Here is a 16,010-nt window from a genome sequence, read left to right as displayed (position 1 = left end):
AAACCCATCTATTTACCCCATGAGTACAAAAATAACCAGTGCATATTGGTCTTCCTAACAGTGATAGTAATAAAAATATATCTATGATTTTGGTTTGCTTAAACTGTGTCTTGATCCATTTTCCAGGGATTGTTTCAGTAAGTTCTGTTACTAGAGTGAATCCACATTCCCCAGTCTTCTAGGACCTGTCTTCACTCCCGGCCACACAGATAAAAATCCTAATGACGAATGTGGGCACACAGCCAGCTCTACCCACAGTACCCCCACACCTTCGTATAAGTGTCTCCTCAGCACCCTGGACATCTACCCTTTTCCTTGAGCAGCTTCCTCCTCATCCCTGACACCCACTGTGGTGAAGTTTCTATCTCTCTGTCATATCCTACACCAGCAGACAGGATCCTCTGAACCTCTGGAAAGAGTTCATGAGGCTCTCTCCAGATCAAGGCATGAAAGAGAAGAAATTAGCCGAGGAGAAGGGCATTCTTTCTCCCCGAGGTACTCTGGCATCTTCTTATTTCCTCATCTACAATATACCCCTGAAGAGAATGTCTCTTTCTTGCCTCCTGTAGGAGACAAGACTTTCTCGAAACATACCACTTGCTTGTGAAGATTTTTTTTTTTTAAATTGGAAACAGCTATGTTTGCCTAAAAGTGACCTTGGACTTTGACCCACCAGGTCTAACTCTAGAAGCCTTCATCTCCCCCAAAAGCAATAAGCAGGACCTGCCTAACAAACTTACTAAGCCAATTCTCATCCTCTATGTGTTTCACTTTCATCTTGCTGCCCCCCAAAGGACTGAGCTCTGATTCCCTTTGCTGGTCTTCTTCTGCACCCTTTGTTGAGATGTAGCCTAGGTTCCTGTTCCACCTGGGGTCCTCTTGAGGGATAGCTCCTATACCATTAAAACGTGGCCTTGCTACTTTGCCCTGACTCACTCCAATCCCCATGGCCAGGGCCAAAGAATTCAGGATGACTGAAAAGAGTATCTTTCTCCTTCACATACCTCATGGTCCACAGTCCCTGGTGGCCAATACAACATTGCTGTAGAGAGCCTTGTAAAGTGTAGACTTATTTGGGCTCCTTGCTTTCCTTCACTGCCATATTATATAAGATTTCAAGAGGCAAAAACATCAGCCATGTAAAAGTGAAAACCTTGTCTCCCAGTGGAAATATCAGGCTTAGGATAGACTCTGATCTCTTACCTGACTCCACCATAGCTTCCTTTTGCTCTTCACCCTGCTCTTCCTTCTCATTGCTTTCAATAAGGTCTGGGTTTCCATAAGTTCCTTGTGTCTTATGTCTACATATAAGAAAGCCCCCTAACTGACTCCTCTTGGCCATCCAAATTAAAATAACATGATGCAATATATCCCACCAGTGGCCAGTGCATAAATGAAGAAGACCAAACCCACAACCAAGATCTCTCATAGCCTAAGTGTGCATTAAAGTCTAAACCACAACCACACAAGGCATAAATGACTAAGAGACAAAAGCTAAAGGGAAGCTGGGGTCTCCTTCTTTGCCTTGCATTGGGATTGAATGGACAAAGCAAAGAGGTTAGGGAGACAAAGGGATGCAGAAGGTGAGCAGGATGAATGTGTGTGCTGGCTACAGAAAAATCACCCAGCATATCAGTGACAGGAACAGATATCCATAAAGCTGGGAAACATAAGAGAGACCTGCTTGGGTCACTGATTGACTTCTGCAAGGATTTTAGAATTCAGCCCCAAAGAAAACAAACTGCGAGCTCACACAGGTACTAGGCAACACCTGTTTGCATTTAAGCCAAGAACTTTAATTTGGTTTAAGTTTTGCCCATCTTCATGGAGGAGCAAATTCTGGTGTTTTGTTTGCCTCACAGGATCTTGGTCTTCTTATCTATTTTTTCTTGCAGCATTTGAGTCGAGGAAGGCCACAACTGCCAATCTGACGAGAATTGCCAGTGCACTGACCCCAGCATACGCCTCCATTCCTCAAGCAACTTACTGGATTGTTGATTTTTCGGCTAAAAGCTGAAAGATAAGTAAGAAAAACCACATATTACAGTAGAAAGCACCAGGTCAGAAATACATACCTATTTGTTATTATGAGTAGATCCTAGCAGGCTTTCCCCCCAAGACTGGTATATCTGTTTTAGCAGGATTGAATCCAGTTCTTGACAGAGACAAGCACTGCTGCAGTGTAAAGGGGTGCTGGTTTTCCTAGGGCCCAAATATTGAAGGGCCTGCTCCAGATCTGACTGTTTAGAGTTTTCGGGGCCAGCAGGCAGGAGCCCAGTAAAGATTCTATGTGAACGCTAGCTAATTCTCAGCAGACCTGCCTTTGCTTTTCTGCACACAAGTCCCTTGTTCTAGTATCAGAAACAGCCACTAGGTGTGACTGTGCACATGCATGAACATGTGTGCACACACATATAGAGGCCAGAGGTTGGCCTAAGATGTGTTCATCAATTCTGCTCTGGCTTCTTACTTGTTTTAGCTCCCTCTCTTGGGTTGTCTAACCCTATTGTTCTGTTTGTCTGATGTCAAGGATGAAACACAGCTTGGAGCCTGGAAAGATGGCTCAGCAGTTAGGAGAGAATACTGCTCCTGCATAAGATCTGAGATAAGTTCCCAGTACCATATCAGGCAGCCCATATGTGCCTATAACTACATCTCTAAGAAATTAGATGTCCTTTTATGACCTCTGTAGGTACTGTACTGCTTGGCACATATACATACATAGATTCATACATGTACATAGATTCATACATGTACACATAATTTAAAAGAATATAAACCTTTTCCACAAAATACAATTAAGGCTGAGTTTGGGAAACTGGGTTCCATAAACTCCCCTGAACTGTGAGCCTTATTACCCCTGTAGATAGTGTATGCTTAAAGGTCTTCCATAGGGGTGGGGGAAGAGGAAGTTCTAGAATAGAGGCTGGGCTGGTTATTTTGAAGGATTCTCTAGAGTAAGCAGAGACTCTACTCCTTAAATGTAGAAATTTTCAAGTGAATATCTTTCTTTTTTTCAGATAAGGATCCAACATTCTTTATGTTATTATTTTTTAAGCTACCTATAACAGACTCATTTTGTAACCTTAAGCTTAGTACCAGGAGTTAGGAAATGGAAGTCAGGTACTGCAGAGCAGCTGAGAATGAATCCACCTTAGGCTTCTTCAAAAGGAAAAGAAAGAGTCCTTGCATTGTGTTAGTACTTACATAATACACATTGTCTAAAATGAGCTTAGAAGAAAGAAAGAGAGAGAGAGACAGAGAGAGAGAGAGAAAGAGAGAGGGAGAGAGAGAGAGAGAAAGGTAGGTAAGAAGGGTGTCTGGAAAAAGAGAAAGACACAGACAGAAACACAAAGATAAACATATACACAGAGAGACAAGCATACACACATAGAGACAGACAGACAGATTGATGCATGCACAGAGAAACACACACACACACACAGAGGAAGACAGACACACACAGATAAAGGGACAGAAACACACACACACACAAAGCTATAAGGAGCTGTCTCATTACACTTTGTGACCACCCTATTCTGTTGCCTTACCTGCAAGTGGAGACAGCAGCACCACAAAAAATACGAAGAGAAGGTAATGGATCCTCATGACTGAAGCCTGGTGAGGTGCAGAGATTCAGAGGGACTTGAGCTTGGTGTCTTATATAGTGCCAGGAGCTGCCTCCTGCATAGGCTTCTACACTGACTAGAATCCCAGGAATTACAATTATGAAACACAGGGCACTCTAAGTCTCTTGTCAAGGAGTGGCCCTTTGAGAGCACACTCAGTGTCTCTTATGCAAATGGGGGGAGCCCCAGAAGATTTCCTCCTATACTGCTCACCAAGAACAGCTTCCTGCCCTACTTCTTAGGTGGGAAGGACACAGGCTGTCCTGGGACAGACTTACTGGTTACAATTGGACCTTACATGCCTGTACCCCAGACACGTGACTAAGTCACCTCAGAGTCTTGCAAAAGGCTTAGGCCTCAGTGGGGACTAATTTCACATAGACCCCTCTGAGCTTGAGTATACTTAGTTGCTGGATGCAACAGAATGTGAGCCAAATCAAGGTTTCCCAAGCTTTTTGAGGGCAGTACATGTGCCTAGTCTCATGGATTTCTCCAAGTTACTGCACAATGGTGAAATTCATTTACTACTAAAAATCTCGAGCAACTCACCATCCACCCAATGTGATGGACATGGAGTCAGAGGTGTGCTGCTTCCTCTCTTAGAGAAAGCAATGAGTTGGCAACATGTTAACTGAACATGGAGCCCCCTGTCCACCTAGAAGAAACCAGCGAGTAACTGGTTCTAACCTCCATGTGATGGGCAACTCGTGGGACTTGCTGGCCTTTGGGTTTGTGGTTCTTCTCTTTCTAAGACAATGTATCAGTGGTGAGGGGTCAAGTTGCTTTTTGGATTCTATTATTAGAATCCATGCCAGTGGGACTCCAGTTCCTCCCACCATCTTCCTATTGCCCATGTTGGGACCTGTCTGAGGGGAAGCTATATAGCTCACCTTTGAGTGTGGCCTCTTCTAAATTCTGTAACCCAACTGTTCATCTTTATCCTAGAAAACTACTGACAATTACCAGGGCTTAACCAATGCCAAGAACTGAGAAATGAGAATATTGTAAGGGAAATTTTCTTCTTCCTTACATGAAGATGATACAAATAACCAGATAAGCAGAAATCTATAATTTAAGAATAGTTTTTACAAAGGCTGTTCTATGAAGTTCTCAGAAAAGAGATTTGAAGCTGGAGAATAAAGAGTTTAGACCCACACTAAAATACCTCACACCCACCGCTGTGCTGTGAAAACCCACAGTAGTGATTGAGCTTGGTAGAAAGATTTTTAAATTGGCATACCAAAGAGATTTCAAAAGAAAATCAGACACAGTAAGTATACACATTTGTGGACTTCTGTGTACTATCTCAGTATACACATACAGTAGGCAATGATCAATTCAGGATACTTACTATTGTTAGTATTCTGTCTAAACTCCACCTCCACAGTTACCTGGCAATAGCCAGGTATGCTCCTCCTCACAATTACCTGGCAACCACCAGGTAGGCCTGACCCACTATAAAAGGGGCTGCTTGCCCCCTCCTCGATCTCTTAATCTCTTACTCTCTTACCCTCTCTCTCTTACTCTCTTGCCTCTTTGTTCCCTCCCCCCTTCCTCTCTCTCTCCATGTGGTCATGGCTGACCTCTACTTCTCTACTCCTCTACTTCTCTACTTCTCTCTCTCTCTTTCTCTCTCTCTCTCTCTCTCTCTCTCTCTCTCTCTCTCTCTCTCTCTCTGCCTCCACTACCCTCCTGGCTCCCCTCCCCATGCCCTCAATAAACCCTATTCTATACTATACCGGTATGTGACTGGTCCCTCACGGGAAGAGATGCCTCTACATGGGCCCACTGAGATAGATATCCCCTTCCCCATACCTCTCCACACACCCACAGAACATACTCTCTTTATCTCTTTATCTTTTTATAAACACTTCAACTATATCTACCACTTCAAATTGCATAATTTTACAAAACTGAGAGTTACTCCAATTCCCTCTCATTAGCTTCAGTGATTCTAATATACAACAGATGCAGTAGAAACCAGACACAATTCACCTATCTTTTTTTAAACACCAACATCCCTCTATTCTCCTTATCCCTACCTTTCTCTGGTCACTATTAGCCTGCTCTGCAATTTGAGGGCTTCTTAAAAGTAACTGTTGATTGATCTGTAGTAAAGGTTTGAGCCAAAGAGGAAGCTTCTGATGGACTAGGGAATGGCAGGGCTGGGTTAGGGTAATGTTGCATGTTATAAACAAGTTCTGTCTGGGATTGGAGGATTACCACATGCTGTCTCACCCCTCTCCCTGACTTTGTTTCCCTGTGTGATGCAGGCGTGCATTGAAAAATGCCTGCTTACACATCTCCAACACTAAGATCTTAATTCCAGACCAAGGAAGAACAAAGGAAAATTAATGTGGAATGATAATTGTCTGAAAATTCTCAGCCTAAATTAATACACCACCTCTCTCCATTTGCATAATTTCATCACTTTTCACAGTAAAAAGCAAACATATTCATTTTCTATCAATGTGGCCAAATACTTTTGACAAATCAACTTTGATGGAAGAGAAGTTATTTTGACTCAAGCCTTAGAGATTCAATTCATGGTCAGTGGACACCACAGTTTTGTGGTCTGTCACAAGCCAGCACATAAATGGCAAGGAGCACGTGCTGAGGTAAAGTCACTCACCTCCTGGTACCCAGGAAGCAGAAGGGAGGGGTTTGGTATGCCAAAACCCATTGCTGTGCTGTGTGTGCAGAAACCTAGCTCATTTCTAGTAGACCCATTTGCAGAATGTCTCACCATCTTCCAGGGGTGTCTTAAGCTAACCAAAACTTTAACACTTGTCTTCTTGAGGTCAATTAGGATCTCAGCCAAGCCAGGTAAGGCAGTGAGTGGAGTGCTATGTGTGCACCCCTAGCCCAAGTAGTAACTTGCTGTGTGTGTGCTCCTCCACGCCCAGTGGTGCTGTGTGTGTGTGTGTGTGTGTGTGTGTGTGTGTGTGTGTGTGTGTTTTCCCTCAGTGGTGCAGTGCTATGTGTGTCTTCACCCCTGCCTCCAGTGGTGTGGTGTGGTACTCTCTGCGCATCCCCCAGCTCCAGTGTTGTGCTGCTATTTGTGTGTGCACCCTCGGCTCCAGTGGTGCGTTGCACTGTTTGAATCCCCCAGTTCCAGTGGTGCCCTGCAAAGTGTGTGTGTATGCATGTGTTTGTGTGTGCACACCCAGTTGCAGTAGTGTACTGCTGTGTGTATGCTCCTCCAGCTCTCGTGGTAATCTGCTATGTGTTCATCCCCTATTAGCTGAAAATGGTTTATTCCTGGATAGATCATGACAAGTCAGCACACTTCACACTTTGGGAGGTCTTTATTGAAAGAAGGAAGAAGAGAGGAAGAGAGAGAGATGGGTCAGGGTTTGTGTCTTCTATCCAGTCCATGACATAGGCAAAGCAAGTGACAGCTCAAAGATGATGCAGGTAACACAAGGGGTGTGTGAAGGTTGCCATGACAAAGGAAGCAGGAGGGTCCTATCCCCTAGGGATGACATCATAGCTGGATTCAAATGTTTTTGGGAAAACAGCTTCTGATGCGAACATACCTCCTTCTTTTGAAGACCTCCATACTTGGGAGACCCTTCTTCAAGTCTCAGGAAATCATGACCACGAAAAGAAGAAACCATACCTGGATGCAATCAGCAGAGGTTTATTAGGGAAGGGAGCTGGCAGCCAGCAGTCTGACTACATATTCATTCGAGCAGGAGTAGAGTTCGACCCCGCCCACCACTCTGAGGAGGGTTTTAAAGGGAAAAACCAGAAACCAGGGGAATGGGACTGGGGGGGTGGAGGTGGTGAGGGATTGTCAAGGATACAAAACATAAAATAGTGGAACATTTCAGAGGAACCTACCATAAATGATCATTACCAACTATTTCAGGTTAAATATTTCTTACTTCCTCCAGTCACAACCCCACCTAGATGGCTTGTATTTTTTTATGGTCAGGAATGTGTCTTCCTGCCTTTTGGGCTTTTCCCACCCACAGGTGGGGTCTACTCCCTGAGGCTTGAGGAATGTAATCCAGTAAGTGTCCTCTGATTCAGGGATAATGTCCTCCACCCGGAATGTGTCCTGAGGCAGTGAAGGCCTGAAATCTTATTTTCAGTTCCGAGTTCTGGAACCTGCACTTTTTCTGCCCAGGTCTAAGGGCAAAGAAAAAGTCTACATATTTCATAAAATGGTCTTTATAATTTTTCACTCTACACTTTCTTTGCCTAAAGAGGGGGAAAAGAGCAGATGGGGAAGCCAATAGTGAAAGAAGAATAGGGGTGTCGAATCTCTTAAAAAAGATTCCTGCTGTCTAGGGGTGTCGTCAACTTGGGGGTATAGCTGAATTTCACCATCAGTGACCAACTGATAGCTGTTCACATCAGGCTCCTCTGTGGACATTGGCTGGTAATCCTGTAAAAGGAACTGACGGTTTGGTTTGAAATGTTCTGAATTTGTCACTGAAGGAATGTAGAGATGAGGTTAATGAGGCAGGGAGACAATAATAAAGCCAGAAAAATGAGGAGAAGATTTGGGGAAGGGAAATATCCATTTCCATAGAGGGTTTCCAAAAACCCAGGAATCGGGTCTCATGTTGTTCCCTGCGTTTCTGGATATCTGATTGTAGTGCTGGATTTTATTTCTTACTATCCCAGATTCATTGACATAGAAACAGCCTTCTTCTTGGAGAAACGGGCCAAGGACCACCTTCTTTAGCTGTCAGGACGTCTAGTTCCCATCAGTTCTGAAGCACCACTGCTACCAAAGAATCCATCTGGTTTTGGATGCTGAGCATGGTTTCAGTCATTTCTTGCAAACCGTCTTCATGCTGAGAAGAGAAGTTTTTGTGTAGGGTTTGAGAAGTGGTCAGCCCTGCTGTTCTAGCACCAGCACCTATAGTTATTCCCACAGCAACCAGGAGTAGCAAGACCTGAACTGCACTCTTGTTATGTTGAGCAGGTGTAGAGGCTCTTGTCTGTGAATCACTCCTACTTCAGGAAAAAGGAACATCGACGTGCAAACGCCTGGCCAGCTGGCAGGTAGGCCATGATATACATACCTGAATGTCACAGAGAATTGACCTGTTTTGGACTGCAGGGCACTGTTGACAGATGTACCCTCCCCACAGGCTACCAGTCTGTCAGGCTGAGCAGGTCAGAACATGCTGTTTACCACTAGAGACCGAATAACAAAGGACCTGGGAAGCTGCCTGCATTGGAGACCCACAGTCTGCCACAGGAGTTGAATAGATTGCCTGCTGAGCTTGCTTGATACACCTCCCTGCCCCTGATTAAGGATGCATACCCCTCACCCACGCTGTTGAGCTGAAGCCCCAAAGAGATTCTTCTTGTGGGGGTGGGGTCTCCCCCTTTTTATTTGATGGTCTTACATTAAACTTTGAGCCTAGATCAGAGAACTTTGTCCTGGCTTCATCTCTTCCCGCCCTTCTCCCATCCGCAGGCTCTCTTGCAGATGAACCTGGTTCAACTGTGGCTGCTGGCAGCTACAGAGATGAGGTGTCAAGGGTTGTGGTTGTATTGGAGTCTTGGGAGCTTGCATTTCTACAGAACGTGTCCCAGATGTCTTAAAAACAGTCTGCAACACCAAAAAGAGAGATAGAGAAAAGGTGATGGCAACATCAGAGTTAGGGCAGCTGATAAAAGGTGAGGTGAAGTTACTTGGCTGTATCACTGGAGAAGCAGTGTCAATTGTGAACTAGTTCCAGGGGGTACACATAGCCAGCAATCTTTAAAGCAACCAGGTCAGGTGACCTTAAGGAGTCGGTAGGCTGAGGTCAGGATGTGAAGCAAAAGGGGAAGTTACAGGGTAGTACCATTTATGAGGGGGGATGTCAAGGAAGTAAGGTCCTTGGAGGAATGTTTGCTTACTTTTCCTATTTTTCCAATATCTAGAGGTTGGGCAATTGAGATATATTTTCTCTGGATATGAATAGTGCTCACTGGGGATGCAGATTAGTTTTTATGATAGAGCTTACCAACAATTCCTATTCCCCACCTGGGATACCATGGATCTTGTAAATAGAAGAAGAGAGTCTTGTGTTGCTTATAGAAGAAGTGAGTGGCCTGTAATCCTAACATATGTATCTGGCAAGACCAGTATGAACAGCCCCAAAATTCACCTGGCCATTCTTTTTCTTTTTTCTTTTTCTTTTATTGGATATTTTCTTTATTTACATTTCAAATGTTATCCAGTTTCCCCCAAAACCCCCATCCCATAATCACTCCACTTGCTTCTATGAGGGTGTTCCCTTACCCAACCACCCACTCCTGCCTCCCCACCCTGTCATTCACTTACACTGGGGCATTGAGCCTTCACAGGACCAAGGGCCTCTTCTCCCATTGATGCCCGGCAAGATATGTACCTTCTGCTACATATGCAGCTGGAGCCATGGGTTCCACATGGGAGCTCCATGTGTAGTCTTCGGTCGCTCGGTGGTTTAGTCCTGGGGAGCTCTTGGGGGAGAGTCTGCTTGGTTGATATTGTTGTTCTTCCTATAGGATTGCAACCTCCTTTAGCTCATTCAGTCCTTTCTCTAACTCTTCCAAAGGAGACCCTGTGCTCGGTCCAATGGTTGGCTGCAAGCATCCACCTTTGTATTTGTCAGGCTCTGGAAGAGCCTCACAGAGACAGCTATGTCCGGCTCCTGTCAGCAAGCACTTCTTGGCATCCACAATAGTGTCTGGGTTTGGGGGCAGTCTCTGGATGGCCTTTCCTTCTGTCTCTGTGCCACACTTTTGTCTCTATATTTCCTCCTATGAGTAGTTTGTTTCTCCTTCTAAGAAAGACTGAAGCATCCACAGTTTAGTCTTCCTTCGTGACCATCATGTGGTCTGTGAATTGTTCTTGGGTATTCAGAGCCTTTGGGCTAATATCCACTTGTCAGTGAGTGTATACCATGTATGTTCTCTTGTGACTGGGTTACCTCACTCAGGATGATATTTTGTAGTTCCATCCATTTGCCTAAGAATTTCATGAATTCATTGTTTTTAGTAGCTGAGTAGTACTCCATTGTGTAAATGTACCACATTTTCTGTATCCGTTCCTCTCTTGGAAGACATCTGGTTTTCTCCAGCTTCTGGCTGTTATAAATAAGGCTGCTATGAACTTACTGGAACATGTGTCCTTGTTATATGTTGGAGCATCTTTTGGATATATGCTCAGGAGTGATATAGATGGGTCCTCAGTTAATACTATGTCAAATTTTCTGAGGAACCACCAGGCTGATTTAGAGAGTGGATGTACCAGCTTGCAATCCCACCAACAATGGAGGAGTGTTCCTCTTTCTCCACATCCTCACCAGCATCTGTTATCACCTGAGTTTTTGATCTTAGCCATTCTGACTGGTGTGAGGTAGAATCTCAGGGTGGTTTTGATTTGCATTTCCCTAATAACTCAGGATGTTGAACATTTTTTTAGGTGTTTCTTGGCCATTCCATATTCATCAGTTGAGAATCCCTTTTTTACCTCTACACTCCATTCTTTAATAGGGTTATTTGATTCTCTGGAGTCTAACATATTGTATATATTAAATATTAGCTCTCTAGCAGATGTAGAATTGGTAAAGATCTTTTCCTAATCTGCTGGTTGATGTTTTGTCCTATTGACTGTGTCCTTTGCCTTATACAAGCTTTGCAATTTTTATGAGGTCCCATTAGTTTGTCTATTGTTGATCTTAGAGCATAAGCCATTGGTGTTCTGTTCAGGAATTTTTTTTTTCCTGTGCCCATATGTTCAAGGCTCTTTCCCACTTTGTCTTCTATTAGTTTCAGTGTATCTGGTTTTATGTGGAGGTCCTTGATCCACTTGGACTTGAGCTTTGTACCAGGAGATAAGAATGGGTCGATTTACATTCTTCTACATGCTGACTTCCAGTTGAATCAGCAGCATTTGTTGAAGTGCCAGGGAGTGGCACTTTTAGGAGGTGTGGTCTTGTTGGAGTAGGTGTGTCACTGTGGGTGTGAGCTTTAAGACACTCATCCTACCTGCCTGGAAGTCAGCATTCTGCTAGCAGCCTTCAGATGAAGCTGTAGAACTCTAAGAACCTCCTCCCCCATGCCTGCCTGGATGTTGCCGTGTTCCTGCCTTGATGATAATCGAAGGAACCTCTGAACCTGTAAGCCAACCCCAGTTAAATTCTGTCTTTATAACAGTTGCCTTGGTCATGGTGTCTGTTCACAGCAGTAAAACTCTTAGACAAGAAGCAAAGCAGAAAGTCTCACCCAGGTATACTCATCACCAGAACTATTAGTGCATATCTGGGGAAGCTGGATTTGATATATGTAGGCCTGACTTTAAACACACACACACACACACACACACACACACACACACACACACACCATGTGCTTAGGTTTTCAGCTATATCTTAAGATATCTAGGTGTAGGTATCTTAAGATACCTTTATCTAACTTTCTCAATTGATTCTAAGCTGTTAGAAAATGTGACTAATGTCACTTACATGACCAGATATCCTGTGATGCATAGAGATACTGCAGGAGGGATCAGGTCCCAGAGAACAGTATCCTCAGCCACTACACCAGCTCTTGTACAAGTGCCTGGAACCTGAACCAAACATAGTGCCCTGCACAGGGAATTGGAGACCCTAAGCTTCCAGTTTTTAACAATCACTCACCAAATTTAACAGGCATATAGGAGGATGCTTTTATGTTTATTTCTTACTCCCTTAAACCACTTTAAGGTACAAGTTTGACTCTAGTAAAATAAAAAAATATTCCCAAGCCTTCCAAATTCCAAATTCCCCTTGCTAACAAGGGGTTGTGGTGGATTTCATGAACTCACATTCTCATTGATGCTCAGATCTGTTAATTCATAGATTCTAGCCTCTTTTACAGGGTCTCTTTTGCTTTTCTTGGAGTGTTTCCTTTGGAACTAATGTGGTAATGTTTAGAACTCAGTAGACTGGAGCTTGATGCCCAACCCTATTGCACTGAGAGACACTCTGAAGACACTCTGGGAAAGGAAGAACCTTTAGGACAGCCATGCCACCAGATGGTCAGTGACAGGCCATCTATCCACTTCTCTATGGAGCTTGCCCTCCTTTCCTGGAAACCTCTGAACTCTTGGTCAGAGTCTCATTCAGAAAGACCTTTTAATATGGAATTACACCAGAGCAGCTGAAAAAAACTCACAAACAGACCTGGGTCTCAACAGATTGCATTTCAGTGCATGCTCCTAGGTGATTGGCTCTTGAACTGCGGCTGTGGGTATAAAGATGGAGTGAAGAGACAAAGACAGATAGAGATAAGGCCCTCAGGACTGAGTGTCATCTTCTGACAGCGCTAGCACTTCCATGGTACCCAGCTCGGGTGTAAGCCTGGGGGATTAAAGGAAGACACAGACTCAGTCATTCGTTATGAGAGAATGACGAAGCTTTTACTGAGCAGGTTCAATATATACACCAAGCCAGGGAAGGAAAAACACAAACAGGAACTCAACTGGGGGGCAATGGGCTGTCAAGTATAAATACCCTGCCTGGGGCACCATGCTTTGATCTTAGAAAAACAGCAGAATGTTACTTAATAGGCAGCAGCGCACGGAAAGTCTCAGCCAGGGCAGGGTAGCCCTTCCGGGTCTTACAATCTTCAGGCCCTTCTCCTGGGATGCAAAAGCCTACTAACTTACTACTAACTACTAACTTAGGAAGCAGGAGAGTTGCTTATATTGTTTGTTTCTGGTCAATAAAATGTGGATCATGGAAAAGTGAGCCCTTTGAATTAGGGTGAGATTTTAGTGTTTGCAGATGTGTAAGGGGAAGGGAATGACATGGAAATGTGGACAGGCCACACAAAGCTCCCTTAGTTACCTTGAACCCTTTGGTGTTCCTCTGATTTGGGATTTCTACTTATTCCACATGTTGCATCTATTTGATGGGTGACTATGGCAACTTCATGAGCAATGAAAAAGTAAATGATAAGCTTCTTTGATCCCAGCTGCTTAAATATTTATCAACAGTCATGCGAATCGCTCTCTGTTTAATCTATTGCTTTTAGAATGCACCAGGAACATCCACCAATCCTCAAAATATATCACACACTCCATTCATATAGATCCCTGTAATTTAAAGAAACACCTCTAGGAATGGCTACAGAATTTGAAAATGTTTTGACTCTGCAGGAATGTGAGCTGCAGCCTTTGAGATACAGCTTCTATACCTTGTGTAGAAGAACTTTTGTCCTGACTCCTTGTGACATAGTTTTTTGTGTATTCTGGCTCAAAACATGTCTCATTCAAGCACGGCTGAGACCAGGCATGGTGGCATAGGCCTGTAACTCCAACAGTAGGAGGAAGCCAGCAACAGGACAGCAATACCCATGTCAGACTGTACTATATACTAAGACATTGTGTCACAAGGAATAAACATGCACACCACAATGCTTGTGATTACTCTACTGACTTTCTCCAAAGCTTTTTAAACATTAATTTTCATCCCAAACTTTGCACCCCCCACTTCTGATCCCCCCTCACAGAGTCCCTCCCCCTCCCCTTCTCCTCTGAAAGAGTGGTCCATTCTCAAGGGTATTTCTCCTCCCTGGTGCATCAAGTCTCTGCAGAATTAGATACATCCTTTTCCATTGAGGCCAGACAAGGCAGCCATGGAGACTGAGCTGCATGTCTGCCACACATGTGCCTTGGACCATGGTTCAGCCAGTGTTTGCTCTTTGCTTGATGGATCGATCTCTGAGAGCTCCCAGGGGTCCAAGTTAGTTGATTCTCTTGGTCTTCCCGTGGGGTTCCCATTCCCTTCAGGGCTTTCAATCCTTCTCCTAACTCTTCCATAAGTGTCCTTTACCTCCATCCAATATTTACCTGTGAATATCTGCTTCTGTTTTAGATAGCTGCTGGGTAGAAACTCCCAGAGGACAGTTATTCTAGTCTCCTGTCTGCAAACATAACAAAATATCATTAAGAGTGTTAGGGACTGGGGCTTGCTCATGGGATGGCCTTCAAGTTGTACCAGTTATTGGTTGGCCATTCATTCAGTCTCTGCTCTATCTTTGTCCCTGCATTTCTTGTAGGCAGGACAAATTTGGATCTAAAGTTTTGTGGGTGCTGTTCTTATCCCTCCACTAGGGCTCCTGCTTGGCTACAGGATGTGGCCTCCTCAGGTTCCATGTCCCCACTGTTAGGTATCTTGGTTAAGGTCAACCCAACTGACACTTGGAAGCCTCACCCTTCCCTGTCCTCTGGGACTTCCTAGAGCTCAGCCCCCTCTTCTGCCCTGCTAGCCCACAACTATGGTTTCCATCAGGGCCTCTCTTCTGTCTCTTTCACACCTGGTCATGCTCCTCCTCCATTCCCCGCTTTCTCCCCTCTACTAGCCATTTTCCTCCCTCTCTCTGCTTCCTATGACTATTTCGCTTCTGCTTCTAAGTGTGATTCAAGCATCTTTGTTTGTGTTTTCTTTCATGTTTAACTTATTTGGATCTGTGCATTATGGCTTGGTTTAAAGTACATTTAAATCCGGCACCATTATTGGGCATAAAGGCTGGAGCCTAGTTGGTGTTTTGTTTTGGATTTTTTTTTCTTTCTATTAGTAATTGACTTACCTAGACTTGTTCAGTTCTTAGGCCTACACTCTATAACTGCCAATTTGAAGTCTGTCATGGAATCAGCCTAGCCTTGTCATACAGCCTCCATCCCTCTTCTCCTCCCAGACACACAAACACACACCTGTTCTTCCCTTCTCTTCTCTTCTTAACTCAGGGTTGTATTGAATACTATGGCATCTGGATCTAATCCAGTCTGCTGTTCTTTACAGTGTGCTGACATTAGTAACGACTTACTTGGTGCCTTTGTATACAACAATCTAGAATTCATCCTCAAATAGAAGTAAGTATCCTAACCATTCCCCAAACCCCAACAATGCCAACTGCATATTTTAGGGTAGGGTATCTTCTTAAAGACAGTTTACATTTATAAGCATTAATTTGAAATACTTTGATATATATATATATATATATATATATATATATATATATATATATATCATAGTGAAAAAGACAAAAATTGGTACTTGGAGAGTTGATAACCCCTTGAGCCATCTGACACTTCACTGGAAATATATGCTGAGGTGGAATTAGAATATTTAATCAGTAGTTTTTTATTGTTAGTTTGATTAATAAAACAAATCTACTAAAACTTGTGATTCTTAAGGCTAAAATTTAACAGAGATAAAACTGTAAAATAGTAATTGTGTAAAAGCTGCTAACTTGCCATAAACAAGTTATATAAATAAATTATAAACAAATATTTAAATAAGCATTATTATTAGGAAACTGCACTAGGGCCCAGTTGAGTTTGCTGCTGGTCCCAAGGAAGGAAGCCAGGGAATTCACCAAGGGAAGCAAAGACAGAGG

At 43.6% G+C, this 16,010-nt stretch overlaps 1 protein-coding gene across 1 annotated transcript; it reads right to left on the bottom strand.

The window, feature by feature from the left end:
* Positions 1–1,774: 1,774 nt before the first annotated feature.
* LOC117721950 (beta-defensin 3-like) lies at positions 1,775–3,694 on the bottom strand. The gene is made up of 2 exons (XM_034520838.2): positions 3,552–3,694; positions 1,775–2,013 (listed from the first exon to the last, which is right to left on the bottom strand). Exons 1-2 carry the CDS (start codon positions 3,607–3,609, stop codon positions 1,880–1,882), a joined length of 192 nt encoding a protein of 63 aa, XP_034376729.1. The 5' UTR covers positions 3,610–3,694; the 3' UTR covers positions 1,775–1,879.
* Positions 3,695–16,010: the final 12,316 nt, after the last annotated feature.

This window comes from Arvicanthis niloticus, chromosome 16, assembly GCF_011762505.2.
Source record: "Arvicanthis niloticus isolate mArvNil1 chromosome 16, mArvNil1.pat.X, whole genome shotgun sequence".
Taxonomy (NCBI): domain Eukaryota; kingdom Metazoa; phylum Chordata; class Mammalia; order Rodentia; family Muridae; genus Arvicanthis; species Arvicanthis niloticus.
The sequence above is the reverse complement of the archived record's forward strand: the minus strand, read 5'-3'. Positions and strand labels throughout refer to the sequence as shown.

Coding starts and splice junctions, on each gene's coding strand:
- LOC117721950 (XM_034520838.2), bottom strand. CDS start 3,609: ATGAGGATCCATTACCTTCTCTTCGTATTTTTTGTGGTGCTGCTGTCT. Junction 2,014..3,551: donor GCTGCTGTCTCCACTTGCAG/GTAAGGCAACAG, acceptor CTTATCTTTCAG/CTTTTAGCCGAAAAATCAAC.